At 39.8% G+C, this 20,531-nt stretch overlaps 1 protein-coding gene across 4 annotated transcripts in view; it reads left to right on the forward strand.

Moving 5' to 3' along the window:
* SULF1 (sulfatase 1) overlaps positions 1–20,531 on the forward strand; it is a 189,997-nt gene that overhangs the window by 124,711 nt on the left and 44,755 nt on the right. For all 4 annotated transcript variants that reach the window (XM_075353196.1, XM_075353198.1, XM_075353197.1 and 1 more), the window contains 5 exons: positions 3,225–3,394; positions 14,044–14,194; positions 14,524–14,699; positions 17,970–18,098; positions 19,283–19,339. In XM_075353196.1, coding sequence (XP_075209311.1) covers positions 3,225–3,394; positions 14,044–14,194; positions 14,524–14,699; positions 17,970–18,098; positions 19,283–19,339 — 683 coding nt within the window. The remainder of the gene's footprint in view (positions 1–3,224; positions 3,395–14,043; positions 14,195–14,523; positions 14,700–17,969; positions 18,099–19,282; positions 19,340–20,531) is intronic.

The following is a 20,531-nucleotide window of genomic DNA, read 5'->3' on the forward strand; positions in this document are numbered from 1 at the left end:
AAAGAGCCTGCGACCAACGGCTCAGATAACTGAACAGCCCGAGCTACGGGCCGACAGGACGACGCCCGACACTTTTCCCCGCACCCACACGGAGCCCCGACTTCCCGGTGAGTGCTGCACCCCCGGGACCCCACACCGGGGACCCGGCCGACACATACCCACCGCTCGCCTCCGCCCCCCGCACACATTACCCCACTACCGCATGTATACACTGAACAACACACAGTCTCTCACACACACACACACACACACACACACACACACAGTCACCTGTCCCCAGCCATGCAGTCCCCAGCACTGACGTCCTCAGCGCCATGGCCCCGCTCGGCTCCACCCCCCCTGCACGCCGCCCCCGCACACATTACCCCACTCGGATACGCCCCCCCTCCGCACTCCGCATGCATACACTGAACACACACACCTGGATAGTCACCGGTCCCCAGCCATGCAGTCCCCGACACTGACGTCCCCAGTGCCACGGCCTCGCTCAGCTCCGCCCCCCCCCCCCGCACACATGGCCCCCACCCGGCTCCGCCATCGCTGTTCCCGCTGTCTGCCACCCCCGACTCCTTTCTTCACTTACAACTATCAAAAATTATAAGATTAAAATTTTCAGCAATTGTGACACCAGCCATTATATTATTATTCAATCTACTAACCTACATACATATTCTAGACTACCCAATATGTTAGAATCGGGCCACCTTCTAGTAGTATCATAATTAGATATTGGTGTACACATAAAAACCGATGTAGTAATCAGACATTTATTAGGGATGATCAAATACCTCAAATATTCGGCAACGCCCATATTCGATGAATAGGTCGCCGCTTTTCGACTATTTGCGAATATTCAATGCGCAATGTAAGTCTATGGGAAACCCGAATAGTTTCCGAATAGCAACTATTCAGGCTTCCCATAGACTTACATTGCGCATTGAATATTCGCATACTGGCGACCTATTCGTCGAATATTCACGAAGCCGAATATTGCCGAATATTTGTGATATTCGATCATCCCTATTTTATATACTTAAACACTCAAAAATGTATATTACTGCTCCCATTTACCCCAATCATACCTAGATTGACCATCAAACAGATCCCTTTTATATCTCCATTGACAAAGGAAGGAAAGGGGAAGGAAAAATGAAAGCAGGAGACGGTTAGGGAAATGAGAAGATCTTATATAAAAGACCTTATTGTAAACATATACACATTTACAGACCACAGTTATAAAGCAAGAAATAATTTAACCTCTTTAAACTGTTTCAATATACATAATTGTAATACCCAATTAATGATACCACCAAAAACAATTATGTGATTAGGCCACCTTCCCAAAACTATATTTTTTCCCTGATGAACCCCAAGTAAAAATTGTGGGGAAAACACGTTGCAAAGCAGGATTTTTTTGGTACTCCGATGTGGGGACTTGTTATGGCATGTGGATCCTCTATGTAGCCATGGAGGGTTACGATCCAAATGCTAAGTACCCCTTTTTTCTGTATATGATTTTATTACTAGTTCTTTTTACATACAAATTACCAGGCTACTATTATGTATAGAAGTAATTGATCTAGGTTGGTTTTATGTGATACTGGGTCATCTGTGGGAGGGATAAGTGGTATTTGGTTACTTATGATAGTAGTAGCTCCCACCACCGTGCGGAGCTGCTGCCCCACCCACCGTACATATTTGTATTCTGTATGTAACCCCCTTCTCATGTACAGCACCATGGAATCAATGGTGCTCTATATATAAATAAATTAAATAAATAATAATATTAGTACCCTCTTGTTGGAATGAATGTACCCAGCATGTATTATGTTTTGCACTGAAGCACCTTTTGTGTGAGGTTTGGTGAAGGGTTATCTAGGGTAGAGCGGGAAAGGAAGGGACTGCCACCGTGGAATGGGGGAAACAAAAACTTGTATTCCTTCTGTTTTGCTGGTAACCGAACTATCTAAACAATATAACACTGTACTTCCAGTCCTGTCAATCCCTGTATACAAGTTTTACCTGGTGTGCACTGCTCACATAAACACTGTGTATGTGTCTTGTTTGTCTCCATTAATTTTAGATGAATTGACAAATATTATTGATAATTTTTTCTCTTCCTCTAAAAAAAAAAAAAATTGGGTCTAGTTAAATTTTTGCACCAGGAGTGGCATTAGGTCACCCAAAATCAGTGTGATAGACTGATGGAGAGCATGCCAAGACGCATGAAAGCTGTGATTCACATCATTGTTATTCCACAAAATATTGATTTCTGAATTCTTCCTGAGCTAAAACATTAGTATTGTTTCTACATGATTATGAACTTGTTTTTATTTGCATTTATTTGAGGTCTGAAAACAGTGCATTTTTTTTTTTTTTTGGTTATTTTGACTATTTCTCATTTTCAGAAAATTAAATACAAAATTTGATTGGAAATTCGGAGACATGTTGTCAGTAGCTTAAAAAATAAAGGAACAGCTTACATTATACTCAAATATACCTATAAAGAGAAAAATCAGAAAAACTGACAATTTTACAGTGGTCTTTAATTTTTGCCATAGATATGTAATACTTTTCATATTAATAAACACAAACAAAATTATTTTGGGGGGGGCAATCCATTTATTGCTATGCTTTATATCTGTGTTTGACACTGATAAATTCAGTACAGTGTGTAATATAGAAAATGAAAAAAGTTGAATAAATGTCCCTGCCATGTTGCCTACACTATGATTACAACCTTATCAACTTTCTTTCTACTCTCAGGATATCAAACATTTAACTTGGCATGTGCAAATAGGTGTAGTCCTGACGTTCCTATGAAACTCATCAGGGTGGCACACATCCTTTGTTCTTACTGTTATGTTTTGTGTCCACCCAAGATGAAATGAAAAAAAAATCATGTGGAAATTGTATTCTTTCTAAACATTTTTTTTTTTTTTTTTTTTTTTCTGGGGAAACTATTCAATGCATAATATAGCTGCTCATACAGATTTTCCATGGACACAATTTTCTCAGACGTCACTACAATTTTATATTGTTAAAATGGCAGACCAGAAAATATAACAACTTGACATCTCAATGACTTAGATTTACAGGATATAGCAGCATTGTAAATGATTTCTATGGACCCATAATTCAGGGACTGAAATTCACTTACAGGTGAATTTTATATTTACCGTATTACTAAATAAGTGATTTTCTATTCTGTTTTTGTTTTATAGGATTATTTCACAGATCTCATCACAAATGACAGTATTAGTTACTTTAAACAGACTAAGAGGATGTACCCCCACCGGCCGATTATGATGGTCATCAGTCACGCTGCACCACACGGCCCAGAGGATTCTGCACCTCAATTTTCAGAGCTCTTCCCAAATGCTTCCCAGCATATGTGAGTTTAATAACAAGATACTGAAAATGAATTTCTTAAAACAAGTTTATTAATTAAAGAAATCTATTTTAAACTAATCAAATTTGTATAGAATTTAACCAACAATTCATAGGTTCTAGCAAATTTTACATGTTTGAGGAATTCAGACACTTGCCATTTTTTTGGATTCATGTATACTATAAGAATTTAAAAAAAAATAAAAAATGTGTGTTGGAATGGACCTCCTGGGTCATCTAGTCCAACCCCCCTCTTTTTAAAGACTTCCATTGAAGGAGAACTCACAACCTCTCATGGCATCCTGTTCCACTCGTTGATCACCTTCACTGTCAAAAGGTTTTTTCCTAATATCTAATCTGTGTCTCCTCCCCATCAGTTTCATCCCATTACTTCTAATCTTTCCTTGTAAAATAAAACTGATCCCTCTACAGTGTGACAGCCTTTAAGATATTTGTAGACCACTATTAGGTCTCCTCTCAGTCTTCTCTTTCGCAAGCTAAACATTCCTAAATCCTGTAACCGTTCCTCATAGGACATGGCTTGCAGACCAGTCACCATTCTGGTCACTCTTCTCTAAACTTGCTCCAGTTTGTTGTCTTCTTTTTTTTTTTTTTATTTAAATGTGGTGCCCAGAACAATATTCCAGATGAGGTCTGACCAAAGAAGAGTAAAAGGGGATAATGACTTCACGTGATCTAGACTGTATGCTTCTGTTAATACATCCTAGAATGGTGTTTGCCTTTTTTGCTGCTGCATCACACTGTTGACTCATGTTCAGTCTGTGGTCTATTAGTATACCTAAGTCTTTTTCACACATGCTGTTGGATAGCTCTAATCCTCCCATGCTGTAAACTTTCTTTTCATTATTCTTGCCAAGATGTATGACTTTGCATTTCTCCCTGTTAAAAAACATTCTATTAGTTGCTGCGCACTGTTCCATCTTGTTTAGATCTTGTTGAATCTTCTCTCGCTGTTCTCTAATATTAGCTATTCCTCCTAGCTTTGTGTCATAAGCAAATTGAATTTGTTTACCCTTAATTCCTTCATCTAAATCATTGATAAAGATGTATTATATTATATTATTATTCTCTCATACTTTCCTAGCACCTCACCTGTCCTTGCCACCACAGCTCCTTGCAGGTCATCCTATGGGTTTCAGAGCCCCCAATCACCTCCACTACTGGCTTCTCTTCGAAGACGCTGGTTAGGTCTATATATAATATATAATTATATTATATATTATATTATATTATATTATATTATATTATATCCCTTTTGGGCTCATTCAATTTCACATCAGATAAATTTCATGTAAATTGAATTTTCCAGTTGCAAATTTTTAGAGAATTTGACTAATTGGAATTTTGGCAGATATGCTTATCTCTCCAGTTGATTCTTTCTTTCATATTGAGTCTTTTGTCTTCCCGAAAAGATTTCTGATTTTATTTATTTATTTTTATGCTTTTAATATGGAAGAATTGATTTACATTATTATGTAAATTATTTGATTTGGATTTTAAGACCCAAACTGAGTGGGCTGTTACATGAAGTAGGTGGAGTTAAAGGCTTTTTTTCCTTTGAAATGTTACATGAATGGACCTAAAAGGATTTATACTTTCTATTTAGATGGTTGATCACTAATTACAGTGTCTTTTAACATTGCATATTGTAGATGAGTAAGCACTTCTGTGCTCGGTACTTGTACCAAGCAGTTGGATTCTCGGATGAGCGCAACTAGAGTACCCAAATATAATGGAAGTCAATGGAGAATGCAAGCATTTTTCTGGGAAATCTTCCAGAAAAATGATAGCGTTTCCCGTTGGCTACCATTATACTTAAGTACTTGAGTCACACTCATCCGAGCATCCAACTGCTCGTTACAAGGTCAAAGCATGGTAGTGCTCAATAATCACGAATTGTCATCTTTCTAGGTAGTTCATCTGTGGTTGTAGTTCTGTTTCACACTACACTGACAACACTCTAAATGAGTTTCACGCTAGGTACGAAGAAGTACCAAGCTAATGGCGAAAGGGTAGGGAAACCCTGTGTCTAGGGAATTAGAAGATGACACCTGACCAAACCCATTGATCTCTAGGGTCCCTCACCACCCTAGATAGGCTTCGCACATATGCGCCAAGCTGGCTACCTGACCCTAGTATGCCTAGTGCTGGGCCCTAAATGGGGAACGGATAAGATGAGCTCTTTCTCAACCCCACTAAACCTTATAGAAGACACAAGGAAGACACACGGGGAAAATACATAAACTACTTATCCACAGATGACTTGGGTAGAAGTTCATCAAACCTTTCAGCAATGATACCACTGAGTACAAGACACCTACTTGCAGCCAGGGCTTGAATGAATTGAATAATATCACCAGCACCAGTCCAAGGAAGAGGTATTGAAGTACCAGGAGAATACTGATGATCAGCGGCTCAGTGAAAGGCAAGCTCCTTCTGGGTCCAAAAAGGAGAGATGAAAATCCAACAGGAAAGCTACCTATTACAATGAATATTGGCAGCAGGAACAATGGAAAATCAGTGAGAATTTTACGTAGCCAAACACTGTGACCTTCTGTAGCCAGAAACCAGATTCCCATCTGTCACCCATGATATATCCGTGACAGTACCTCTCCCCCCTCTACAAGAGGCCTGGTTTTGAATGTCCAGAGACCTATCTGGATGGGCAGCATGAAATGAATCAACCAATCTTGTGTTATTCCCATCTGATGCTGGGACCCACATTCTCTCGTCTGGTCCGTAACCCCTCCAGTACACCAAGTATTGAAGGGAACGCCGTAGAAAACGAGACTCAATATTTTTAGCTTTCTGTAACCCCAAATTACCATCAACCATGGTTGGGGCCGGTGGTAAGGGGGATGGTTCCAAAGATTCTACATTCTTTTTGAACAGTGCACTGTTGAACACATTGTGGATCCTAAGAGCCTGAGGTAACTCCAGATGAAATGCTACTGGGTTAACGACTGCATTTATTTATAGGGACCGATTAAACCTAGGCCCTAGCTTCCAGGAAGGAATTTTCAACTTTATGTTCCTGGTAGACAACCACATAGTCATTTTACACTTTAGGTCCAGACCAGGCAAGCATTTTTGTCAGCCATACATTTCTACCAGTCTCCCATAGGCTTCAAATTACTCTGAATCCCTTGCCATACTGAAGAGTGATGAGGCAAAATGCTCCTCCTCAGTAACTTCCATAGTACCCCTACCACAGAGGAGTACAAGCCACCTGCTTGAAACCAGGGCTTGAATGAACTGAATAAGATCACCAGCACCAGTTCAAGGAAGGAAGGGGTATTTAAGCAATAAAACAATACTGATGATCAGCTCAGTGGAAGGGGTGCTCTTGCTGGGTTCAAAAGGGGGATAGATGTAAATCCATCAGGAAAACTACCCATTACAATAATTACAATGGAAAGTCAGGGAGCATTTTGCACAGCCAAACACTGTGACTTTCTATGGCCAGAAACCACATGACTGTCTGTCACCCATGATACACCCGTGCCAATGAGCTAAGGAAGTGGTGTCTGACCCAAAGATCTCCTCGCATTTTATAATCAAATTTTTATTCTGATGATCTAGTTTGAGGTGTAAAAGAAGACTTTTTTAATCTCTGCATTATATCAGCTGCTTGTACACCAGTTTAGACTTGTAGCTAATACAGCTGTTGTAACTTGTTTATATTCAGAAATTTACTGTATTATAGCCAGTATGAACCACTGAGGGTCATGGTTTTTTTTTGACTTTTCCTTTCATTTAAAGGATATTTGCCATCAAATTAATTGCATAGTCCATCTAAAATAAGATGCAACTTTGCAAATCGTCTCCATTAAAGATATCCAGCTGTTTTGTGTCTACGACCCTTACAGAATATAGACCCTGTTTTATCCATGAGTTATTGGTTTTTACCTGTTCTCTAATGCAACAAATGAATGTCAGAAGACGTAGTCTTATGTAAATATGGAGGCTTATAGATGAACATAGAAGCTGTACACGAGACAAAAAAAATAGGATATTCTAAATTAGGACTAGCAGATCCTTTTTTTCTATTAATATTGGAAGCCCTTAAAATATATCGACACATATTCAGGAATATTTAATTTTTACTTAAATGTAATCTATTTTGGGCTAAAAAAAATATTTTTGTAATTGGGTGTTTAAAACTTGCACTACATGGCTTTTACAGGCTTAATTCCCTACACATCAATTACTACCAAATTAATTAACTGAGAATTAATCAGTGAACTATTTATGATGAGGAGTTTTAACGCTGACTCCCCTCTGTGCTGATTTATCACCGTAGACCACATCGAAGTTGAAGTTAATTTTGATGTGGTCATTCAGCTGAAAGGAGCTCAGAAAGACAGATGTAAAAATTGAAGACTGTCAGAAGGAGCTCCTTGACGGGTTCTTAACTCCTTATGTGCCAGCAATGTGCAGTTAAAATAAGTCAAATGGTGCAAAGCTTTTAATATAATCAAATTGTTAAAATCCTTTTAACCCCAAATATATAAATTGAAGTAAAGAAAATAAAATGCCCCTGAAGGTGTCTGAATCTTTAACCAATATAATTAATATTAATGGTATGTACCCTTTAAAATGTCCGGCTTGTGCTAATATAAATTGAAAGCTTTTTTTTTGCTGTATATTGCCGGTGGATTTGTCTGCTTTTCTTGTAATTATCGTTTACAATGTTCCTCTGGTCTAGCAGTATACTGCAGTAATAACACAAGATTTACTATCCTGCTTATCTCGAGCATGATGACAGCAAAAATTGTTAGCATTGCTCGATTTCAAGGGCTATTCATTTGCTGGAATTTACTTCTTATGAGAGTTGTGCAGCGCTGGTTCTGCAACGTCAATCGCCTTCATAAAACTCTGCCTTTAGGGCCCAATTAATGAAATGTTGAAGCTGTCATAGAAATTCTTTGAAAGTAAAAACACTGAATTATGATATCATATCCTCCACTTCTTCTTCTTTTTTTTTTTTTTCTCCTATATTTTCTGGTTCGTTACTTATCCCAGTGTATTCTTGTCAGATAAAATCAAAACAACTCAAACATCATTGGCCTAAAAAAAATAAAATAAATAAAAAGGCCGGAAAGAAATAAAAATATTTTCCAAGAACATTTGTCCAAGTGATAATATACTTGGAATAATCAAGCTGGGGCGTAACTGCTTCAAGGAGCCAAAAGATGTTCCCTGCAGATTGTTAAACCGGAGATGTCTGTAACAAGTTTATTTCCAATTTCCTTACTTCACTGAGCTTCAATTTTTTATTTATCCCTAAAAGAATGTTAGTAGCACACAATCAAAAAAGTAAAGATGAAAGAAAAAAGTGTGTGTGTGTGTGTGTGTGTGTGTGTGTGTGTGTGTGTGTGTGTGTGTGTGTATGTATATACAGTGCCTACAAGTAGTCTTCAACCCCCTGCAGATTTAGCAGGTTTGATAAGATGCAAATAAGTTAGAGCCTGCAAACTTCAAACAAGAGCAGGATTTATTAACAGATGCATAAATCTTACAAACCAACAAGTTATGTTGCTCAGTTAAATTTTAATAAATTTTCAACATAAAAGTGTGGGTCAATTATTATTCAACCCCTAGGTTTAATATTTTGTGGAATAACCCTTGTTTGCAATTACAGCTAATAATCATCTTTTATAAGACCTGATCAGGCCGGCACAGGTCTCTGGAGTTATCTTGGCCCACTCCTCCATGCAGATCTTCTCCAAGTTATCTAGGTTCTTTGGGTGTCTCATGTGGACTTTAATCTTGAGCTCCTTCCACAAGTTTTCAATTGGGTTAAGGTCAGGAGACTGACTAGGCCACTGCAACACCTTGATTTTTTCCCTCTTGAACCAGGCCTTGGTTTTCTTGGCTGTGTGCTTTGGGTCATTGTCTTGTTGGAAGATGAAATGACGACCCATCTTAAGATCCTTGATGGAGGAGTGGAAGTTCTTGGCCAAAATCTCCAGGTAGGCCGTGCTATCCATCTTCCCATGGATGCGGACCAGATGGCCAGGCCCCTTGGCTGAGAAACAGCCCCACAGCATGATGCTACCACCACCATGCTTGACTGTAGGGATGGTATTCTTGGTGTTGTATGCAGTGCCATCCAGTCTCCAAACGTCACATGTGTGGTTGGCACCAAAGATCTCGATCTTAGTCTCATCAGACCAGAGAACCTTGAACCATTCTGTCTCAGAGTCCTCCAAGTGATCATGAGCAAACTGTAGACGAGCCTTGACATGACGCTTTGAAAGTAAAGGTACCTTACGGGCTCGTCTGGAACGGAGACCATTGCGGTGGAGTACGTTACTTATGGTATTGACTGAAACCAATGTCCCCACTGCCATGAGATCTTCCCGGAGCTTCTTCCTTGTTGTCCTTGGGTTAGCCTTGACTCTTCGGACAAGCCTGGCCTCGGCACGGGTGGCAACTTTCAAAGGCTGTCCAGGCCATGGAAGGCTAACAGTAGTTCCATAAGCCTTCCACTTCCGGATGATGCTCCCAACAGTGGAGACAGGTAGGCCCAACTCCTTGGAAAGGGTTTTGTACCCCTTGCCAGCCTTGTGACTTTCCACGATCTTGTCTCTGATGGCCTTGGAATGCTCCTTTTGTCTTTCCCATGTTGACCCAAGTATGAGTGCTGTTCACAAGTTTGTGGAGGGTCTTAATTAGTCAAAAAAGGCTGGAAAAAGATAATTAATCCAAACATGTGAAGCTCATTGTTCTTTGTGCCTGAAATACTTCTTAATACTTTAGGGGAACTAAACAGAATTCTGGTGGTTTGAGGGGTTGAATAATAAATAACCCTCTGAATAAACTTTTCATAATTTAAAAAAAAGAAAAAAAAAAGAAATAACATTCTTTTTGGCTGCAGTGCATTTCACACTTCCAGGCTGATCTACAGTCCAAATGTCACAATGCCAAGTTAATTCCGAATGTGTAAACCTGCTAAATCTGCAGGGGGTTGAATACTACTTGTAGGCACTGTGTGTGTGTGTGTGTGTGTGTGTGTGTGTGTGTGTGTGTGTGTGTATATAGATGTATATAGATATAGATATACACACACACACACACACACACACACACACACACACACACACACACACACACACACACACACACACACACACACACACACACACACACACACACACACACACACACACACACACACACAAAATATATATATATATATATATATATATATACATATACACACAGTTAGGTCCAGAAATATTTGGACAGTGACACAAGTTTTGTTATTTTAGCTGTTTACAAAAACATGTCCAGAAATACAATTATGTATATAATATGGGCTGAAAGTGCACACTCCCAGCTGCAATATGAGAGTTTTCACATCCAAATCGGAGAAAGGGTTTAGGAATCATAGCTCTGTAATGCATAGCCTCCTCTTTTTCAAGGGACCAAAAGTAATTGGACAAGGGACTCTAAGGGCTGCAATTAACTCTGAAGGCGTCTCCCTCGTTAACCTGTAATCAATGAAGTAGTTAAAAGGTCTGGGGTTGATTACAGGTGTGTGGTTTTGCTTTTGGAAGCTGTTGCTGTGACCAGACAACATGCGGTCTAAGGAACTCTCAATTGAGGTGAAGCAGAACATCCTGAGGCTGAAAAAAAAGAAAAAATCCATCAGAGAGATAGCAGACATGCTTGGAGTAGCAAAATCAACAGTCGGGTACATTCTGAGAAAAAAGGAATTGACTGGTGAGCTTGGGAACTCAAAAAGGCCTGGGCGTCCACGGATGACAACAGTGGTGGATGATCGCTGCATACTTTCTTTGGTGAAGAAGAACCCGTTCATAACATCAACTGAAGTCCAGAACACTCTCAGTGAAGTAGGTGTATCTGTCTCTAAGTCAACAGTAAAGCGAAGACTCCATGAAAGTAAATACAAATTGTTCACATCTAGATGCAAACCATTCATCAATTCCAAAAATAGACAGGCCAGAGTTAAATTTGCTGAAAAACACCTCATGAAGCCAGCTCAGTTCTGGAAAAGTATTCTATGGACAGATGAGACAAAGATCAACCTATACCAGAATAATGGGAAGAAAAAGTTTGGAGAAGGAAGGGAACGGCACATGATCCAAGGCACACCACATCCTCTGTAAAACATGGTGGAGGCAACGTGATGGCATGGGCATGCATGGCTTTCAATGGCACTGGGTCACTTGTGTTTATTGATGACATAACAGCAGACAAGAGTAGCCGGATGAATTCTGAAGTGTACCGGGATATACTTTCAGCCCAGATTCAGCCAAATGCCGCAAAGTTGATCGGACGGCGCTTCATAGTACAGATGGACAATGACCCCAAGCATACAGCCAAAGCTACCCAGGAGTTCATGAGTGCAAAAAAGTGGAACATTCTGCAATGGCCAAGTCAATCACCAGATCTTAACCCAATTGAGCATGCATTTCACTTGCTCAAATCCAGACTTAAGACGGAAAGACCCACAAATAAGCAAGACCTGAAGGCTGCGGCTGTAAAGGCCTGGCAAAGCATTAAGAAGGAGGAAAAACAGCGTTTGGTGATGTCCATGGGTTCCAGACTTAAGGCAGTGATTGCCTCCAAAGGATTCGCAACAAAATATTGAAAATAAAAATATTTTGTTTGGGTTTGGTTTATTTGTCCAATTACTTTTGACCTCCTAAAATGTGGAGTGTTTGTAAAGAAATGTGTACAATTCCTACAATTTCTATCAGATATTTTTGTTCAAACCTTCAAATTAAACGTTACAATCTGCACTTGAATTCTGTTGTAGAGGTTTCATTTCAAATCCAATGTGGTGGCATGCAGAGCCCAACTCGCGAAAATTGTGTCACTGTCCAAATATTTCTGGACCTAACTGTGTGTGTGTGTGTGTGTATATATGTAATATATATATATATATAATATATATGTATGTGTATATAATATATATAGGGGGAGGCAAGCCACCACAATTCTCCTGACTCTGCGATCGGACACCCTGCTCTACGTGTGCCGTGGATCCTCCAAATTCAATGGAACAATTCTATTCATGCCCAAGTTCCACTCCTCATAAATTGGATGCTCACTACTTCCCGATTAGTGAATGTGAATGAACAAACTTCTCCAGGGACTCCGCAGATACAGAATGTACCCCACAAAAGTGATGATATAGTTTTAATAACCAGAATAAAAACAATAAACAGATAAAATGCTATGTGTTTCATCATTATCTCGTCCTCAGGCATATTCATCAAAATTATTCATATATAATATATAATGATTTACCTATTACATCTCTGATCAGTGTGAGGCAACTACTAAGGGTCATAAATACTAAGGATTGTTTTTTAAAATGCCACCGAAAAAACTGACCATTTATTGGGCAAAATAATCCAAAAGATAAAGCAAACATTCTCCAACTGCTGAGACAAGTGAACATCACGAGTCCTGGCTAGAAATGAAATGGAGCAAATTTTAATAAATATTTGTTCAAAAAGTTGTTGTTCTCCGGCTCAGTGTGATAACAAATTTGCAAATATAACCAACTACTATCACAAAACTAACAAAAAAGGAGAGCAAAACAGATTTTAAACACTGAAGAAGTCAGTTACAGGGGAAACTGAAAATTGTATCCATTATTTTTGCAGATAGAATTCATGCCCATTTAGCCTGTGGCACTGTACACGTCTGGGAAGGAGGGTGGAGGGGGGTGGGGCTTTGGCCATATGTTCAAAAATAAACCTGTCAAGTGTTTGTTTTTTTTTTTTGTGTGTTTTTTTTGTTTTTTTTTTGTTTTTTTTCGAAACTTGAAATGACATCTCTAGAGAATGATTTGGCAACCTGCATCACACAAGGAGGGAGCTGAAGATGAAATTTATGGTTTCACAAAAGCTGAAGTGATGCAGCTTGCTGTCCTCTACTTTAGGCCCCCTTCACATGTCTGTTTTTCCAGTACATGTGGTGTTTATTTTTACACATACTAGAGACATGTTCACACATACTAATTAAAAAGAACTGGTCATCAGGTTTTTCTCCTATGAGCTGCGACCACCTTCAGTAAGCTCTCATAGCATACTGTATATAAGTGCTTAGGCCGCTCTTTAAAATGTAGAAAAGACCTCTATTATACTCACCAGCGGGACGAACAGGTCCAATGTGCGTAATCCATGCAGAGGCCACCACTGCTCCTGCACACGGCTGAGGGCAGATCAAATTATTGTAGTTTACATGCGCGGGCGTTATTTGACTGTTCCCCGCACCTGTGTATTACAGTACTGTCCTCTGCCCTCAGCAGGACAGAAGTGCACGTGCTCAGGAGCGCAATGGAGGCCTCTGTGTGGATGAAGTAGAATGTGTCATCCACACGAACCTGGGAAGGTGGACTGCAGGTGAATAAAAACATGTTCACACACACAGAGAATCCCCACAGATTGCAGCTGGTCATCGGGCGTCTCGCAGCAGGACTCCAAGTGATCACCTCATTTCTGCTGAAAATTTTTGAACAAAAAGAATTATAACAAGTAACATATTTTACAGCCTTTAGAAGTTTTTGATTTGTAGCAACACTGTACAGTATGATACATCATAACACTGAGAAAACCTAACGAATTGCATATAAATCATGTTCCTCAGAACTCCAAGCTACAACTATGCACCAAATATGGACAAACATTGGATCATGCAATACACAGGAGCCATGCTACCAATCCATATGGAGTTTACAAATGTCCTTCACAGGAAGAGATTGCAAACACTTCTGTCTGTGGATGATTCAATGGAGAAGGTATTTTACTCTTTCACCTTTTTCTCTCCTCTGTTTACAGTTTGTCCTTGTTGGTAATATGCCACCTGACATCTTCTAATGCCAGGAACGATATCACTTTATCCTATGGTTCTTAAATAATTCAAGATTTTCAGGCTGTTCGTTTTCTGATTTTATCAGATTCCTCCTCCTTCTTCTTCTTCTTCCTCCTCTTCCTTCCTCTTCCTGCTCCTTCTTCCTTTTCCTCCTCCCTCCTCTCTCTGTCTCCCTCCTCTCCCTCCTCCCGTTTTTCTAGATGACTCAGTTTGGGTTCCTGATGTAACACCTGACTTAACCATTTTTCATTTTAGCTTTATAGCATGCTGGTTGAAACTGGAGAACTGGACAACACTTATATCATCTACACAGCCGACCATGGCTACCACATAGGACAGTTTGGTCTGGTAAAAGGAAAGTCCATGCCATACGACTTTGATATTCGAGTCCCTTTCTTTATTCGTGGTCCAAATGTGGAGCCGGGGTCAACGTAGGTGGTTCTTTTGTTTTCTTCTAATTTACAGCTAATGCATTTGTCATATAATTTCGGATAGATGGTTGTCTCCTTCAGATTTCCTGTCCTGGGCTTCATATGCATCAAACTACTTAATGAATTTGTTTAGACAAAGAGTTAAAGATAAAAAGAAAAATTATTTTCTCTTACATGCAGCAGATATAAACACAAAACTCAGGGGGGTCTGCAATGTACTCCCTAAAGGCATAGCTGTATACCATAGGGAGGGTTGGGAATTTTATATCAAAGGGGTCTAGTTAAATAACTAGGGATGTTTTCCAGAGATGTAGCAATTGATTGTAACCAAACTCAGTGGCAACACATGGTCCTAATGATCAGTTTACGGATTGTTCTGTTTGTTTTTTTTCAGTCTCCAAATGAGACAAAACGTTACTAATTGTGTACAATTTGCTGTGTTGGGAACAAATAAGATTCAGCTTGTGAACATCTACAAATGCTTCTAATATGTAAGAGAAGCTGTGCTGACATTGTGCTGTATTTGTAGGCCGACCACAACAATTTAAGGGAACCGTACACATTAAATAGAAGTAGGCTGATGGTTGAACTGCTGAAAAAACAATCATTTGGTGAGCAGTCATTTTGCTGAGGCAGCCGTACACCATTCAGTTCATACTAACTGTTGCACTATTTCAATATGGACATGTACAGTGCCTTGCGAAGTATTTCGGCCCCTTGAATTTTTCAACCTTTTCCCACATTTCAGACTTCAAACATAGATAAAAATGTCAATGTTATGGTGAAGAATCAACAAGTGGAACACAATTGTGAATTTGAATGAAAATTTTGGCGTGCAATATTATTCATCCCCTTTAAGTTAATACTTTTATAGCGCCACCTTTTGCTGCAATTACATCTTCAAGTCGCTTGGGGTATGTGTCTATCAGTTTTTCACATCGAGAGACTGAAATTCTTGCCCATTCTTCCTTTGCAAACAGCTCGAGCTGAGTGAGGTTGGATGGAGAGCGTTTGTCAACAGCAGTTTTCAGCTCTTTCCACAGATTCTCGATTTGGATTCAGGTCTGGACTTTGACTTGGCCATTTTAACACCTGGATATGTTTGTGAACCATTCCATTGTAGAGTTTGCTTTGTTTTGGATCATTGTCTTGTTGGAACACAAATCTCTGTCCCAGTCTCAGGTCTTTTGCAGATTCCAACAGGTTTTCTTCAAGAATGGTCCTGTATTTGGCTCCATCCATCTTTCCATCAATTTTAACCATCTTCCCTGTCCCTGCTGAAGAAAAGCAGGCCCAAACCATGAAGCTACCACCACCATGTTTGACAGTGGGGATGGTGTGTTCAGGGTGATGAACTGTGTTGCTTTTACGCCAAACATATCGTTCGGCATTGTGCCCAAATAGTACAATTTTGGTTTCATCTGACCAGAGCACCTTCTTCCACATGTTTGGTTTGTCTTCCAGGTGGCTTGTGGTTAACTTTAAATGACACGTTTTATGGATATCTTTGAGAAATGGCTTTCTGCTTGCGATCTCTTCCATAAAGGCCAGATTTGTGCAGTGTACGACTGATTTTTGTCCAATGGACAGACTCCCTCCTCAGCTGTAGATCTCTGCAGTTCATCCAGAGTGATCATGGGCCTCTTGGCTTCATCTCTGATCAGTCTTCTCCTTGTTTGAGGTGAAAGTTTGGATGGACGGCCAGGTCTTGGTAGATTTGCAGTGGTATGATACTCCTTCCATTTCAATATGATCGCTTGCACAATACTCCTATGGATGTTTAAAATTTTAGAAATCTTTTTGTAACCAAATCCAGCTTTAAACTTCTCCAACAGTATCACGGACCTGTCTGTTGTGTTCCTTGGTCTTCATGATGCTCTATGTGCTTTAAACAAAACACTGAGAGCAGGCGCATTTATACTGAGACTAGATTACACACAGGTGGCTTATTTTTATCATCAGTCATTTAGGACAACACTGGATCATTCAGAGATCCTCAATGAACTTCTGGAGTGAGTTTGCTGCACTGAAAGTAAAGGGGATGAATAATATTTTCAGTTACTTGTTTAAAAAAAAAAAAAAAGTTTAAAATAAGCAATAAATTTCGTTCACCTTCACAATTGTGTCCCACTTGTTGTTGTTTCTTCACCATAACATTAACATTTTAATCTTTATGTTTTTGAAGCCTGAAATGTGGGAAAAGGTTGAACAATTCAAGCGGGCAGAATACTTTTGCAAGGCACTGTATGATAATGGATAACACCAGAAGGATCAACAATCTTTTTGGAAAAAATTTTGTGGAGTAGCTACTTTTAACAAAAATTCTAAAAGCTGCAATTTCTTTCCAGTGTGTGTCAGTCTTTTGTCATATAGCTAAAATTATTATATGTTGCTAAATTCCACCCACTGCTTTTGACATCTGCTATTTTTGTCGTCATTTATATGTGTGGACCCTTATTAATTGAGAACTGACCAAAGCAGAATGTCCTTTTGTGTTACACCTTCTAGATCTTTGGCTCAAGGATTTTTTTTATACTCCTTTTTTCTTTTTTTTTTCTTTTTTCTTCAACATAAGAAGTTTTATATGCATACATAAGATCTTTCCCTCTATTTCCCTTTTTATTCAACTCTTGACTATGGAACTTGTACGATGATTCCAGAGTGTTTGACCCTTTTGTAATAAGTCACTTCTCCTTATAGGTTGGGAAAATTAAAGAATAACCAAAAATCTGCACTTGTACTATATTTTAATGCTATAACATATAAAATGTCACCAATAGAGATGAGCAGACGTGTGGAAGTTCGGATTCTGCTGGTTTAGCTGGACTTAACATAAAGTTCTGTTCTGGACATGGACTTGACCCAAACGTCATTAGAAGTCACTGACTGAAAGATTGTCTCTCTGCTCACATAAAGCATAGCCATAAATAGAGCACTTCCAGGGGAGGGAGGACAGAGGTTTTTTTTTTTTCTTTTTCAATTCATTTTTTTGGTGCACACTACATTTATAACACTTTTTTTTTTTTTTTTTTTTTTACCCCCAGTGTGAGCCATTGCAACGCTGCAAGCGGCTCGCACTGGGCCGAGCAGAGTGTACCCAAGCACATCGATGCTTGATCAAGTGGTTTGCATATGTAAAACACCCAAACTTGAACACTGATATTTTTTTCTTTGTGAACTGTGTTTCGTACAGACACCAAATGTTTAAGTTTGGGTCTAGTCCTATTATTGTACAATTCTAAACTACCTTATTGACCTTCTGTTTTGCAGTGTTCCTCACATTGTCTTAAACTTGGACATTGCCCCCACTATTTTGGATATTGCAGGATTGGACACGCCTCCTGACATGGATGGGAAGTCTGTCCTTAACTTGATGGATATAGAGAGACCAGGAAATAGGTAGGGGTTTCCTATATGCTTAATGTGTCTCCATGATAAATGGCTAAGTAGGTTAAGCAGATTAGGTGACACTTGTAACTGCAAGGCCCTAATATAAAACCTGTAGCCTGAGAGCCCCCAATTACTATGTGCATTTTTTTCAATACTAGTGTTTCCTTTTTATAGTTGTCCACTACTTTTTACATTGATGGCCTAGCCTTAGGATGGGTCATCAATCTGATCGGCCGGCATCTGACACCCCGCACCATCGCTGATCAGCTGATCTTGGTCCCGGCGGTGAAAGCAGGCAGCTGGAAATGCTCAGTTCTGGAGCTGCTTCATCTTCTGATAGCAGCCGGGTATTGCACATCCGCCTCCTATTGAATAGAATGAGATGCGGATGTGATGTACCCGGCTGTGGCCGCTATCAGAAGACAGAGGAGCTCTGGAACTGAGCATTTCCAGCTGCTTCTTGTTGCTGCTGGGACTAAGAACAGCTGATTGGCAGGGGTGCGGGGTGTCGGACCCTAGCGGATCAGACATTGATGACCTATCCTAAGGATAGGCCATCAATGTAAAAGGAGTGAATCATCTCTTTTAAGTTACTGAATTTGCTTGGGAATCAGGGCATGGGTGCAGCTATGACTCGCACTACCTCCATAGTTTTGATTTTGGTTGCAGTTATAAAAATGATAACCCCATTTCATTATGTAAATCTTTTACTTTCAAGTATTTTCTTGAATATTAAACCATATCTACTACATCAAGTTTATATCTATAGTGTTGTGTGTGGGTTTTTTTTCCCAAAAAATGTCTTTTAGTACATTGCATAACAGTACAACTATTTTAGCATTAAAAGGGTATTCCCATCTTGGAAATTAATGGCAACTCAGGAGATTATGGTATACCATGCTAATAGATGGAACCCCTCTATCTATCTCAGGAAGGCAGCCCCCTTTCACACCGCCACAAATGGGAGAAGTGGGCTGTGCATGTGTGGTTCTCGGCACAAGCCAAAAGTCTTACAAGGGGTAGATTTCGAAGCTGTCCACTTTCATATAAAAGAGTTCATAAAGGAAGAGGATGGTAGAAATGGTTAATATTTGCTATAAAAGATCTTAAATATTTTACTTCTGAGCTACATAAAGTTGATTAACATTATGTACAACTTGTTCTTTTTCCTACAATCCGGTCTTTATTTTCAGACTTCGGACAAATAAAAAACCCAAGATCTGGAGAGATACGTTCCTGGTAGAAAGAGGGTAAGAATGTATTTATTTTTTTATGCAATGACTAAATTAATCGATCACGTCTGAAATATAAACATGTCATGGAGTAATAGTACATTTGGCACAAGGTTGGTCTGTAACATTCATCCTCATTTTTCTTTGCTGTCTGTGCATCGCTGGGGCTATAACCCTGCATATCTAATTCCAGCTATGTGAAAACCACATATTAGTTAGCTGGCAATAGTACAAATCATAATGTAAAGAATGAGTTGAATGCAACAAATGCACTTAAATGTATAAATGCCTTGTGTGAACCTGACAACACCTTTACTGTACTAGCATAGTGAACAAAAGGAGGAAGATGCTCCCTTGACCTCTAGAGCCATGGATATGTCGAGGCTGGAGCCAGTCAGTGGAGGACTTGTGCTGTGTGAATAATTTCAGAGGTTATAAGCACTACAATATGTCATAAATTTTCTCCATTTATGGTCTATGTAACTGCTAGAGATGGCCTGTAATGCTATACACAGTGAATGGAGTAGTGGCACATGTGCCCCATTTTTAGGATTGATTGAGGCACTACCAGTTGGATTCCAAACATTCAGCAAGTTATTTCCTAACTTGTGGATAGTTGATAACTTGACACATTTGTAATGGGATCAACAATTCAGACTGCATCATTAATGTAGAAATGTATTTGAATACTGTTTCAGCAATTGCCCACAAGGGGGCAGTGTCAGACTGTGCAATCACAAACACAGAGCTGGGAAATCCCCTACTGCAGCTAGTGTTTGAAAACCAGGAAGAAAAAAAAGTGCGGGAAGGTTGTTCAGCTCCAGAGCTCAGCCAGAAGAGAGCTGCGTGTGGTCTCCCTGAACAGAGGGCTCTTTTGCCACCGGAGTCTTGGAGAAATCACCCTGTGGAAGTGGTTTCTGCCATTCCCGGTCTGCAGGACTTTGTTTTCACCAAGGATCTAACCGGACTGCAGAGCATCGCAACCAGAGTGTAAGTGCAGGGGCTGTGACCTCCCTTCTTCTGCTCGGCGTGCCCCGGGACTAAAAGACTGATTAGAATCCGTTACCAGCGGGGGAAGATCAAAAGGAAAAGACCGAGGAGCTGCATCCCTTCAGCGCTGCACCGGGACCCATCATCGTGAGACTCCAGGCCTGCGACGTGGGAGCGGCATCTTCTTCCGGGATAGACTGGTACGTGATTGTAGGGAAAG

The sequence above is a fragment of the Anomaloglossus baeobatrachus genome, chromosome 6, assembly GCF_048569485.1.
Source record: "Anomaloglossus baeobatrachus isolate aAnoBae1 chromosome 6, aAnoBae1.hap1, whole genome shotgun sequence".
Lineage (NCBI taxonomy): Eukaryota > Metazoa > Chordata > Amphibia > Anura > Aromobatidae > Anomaloglossus > Anomaloglossus baeobatrachus.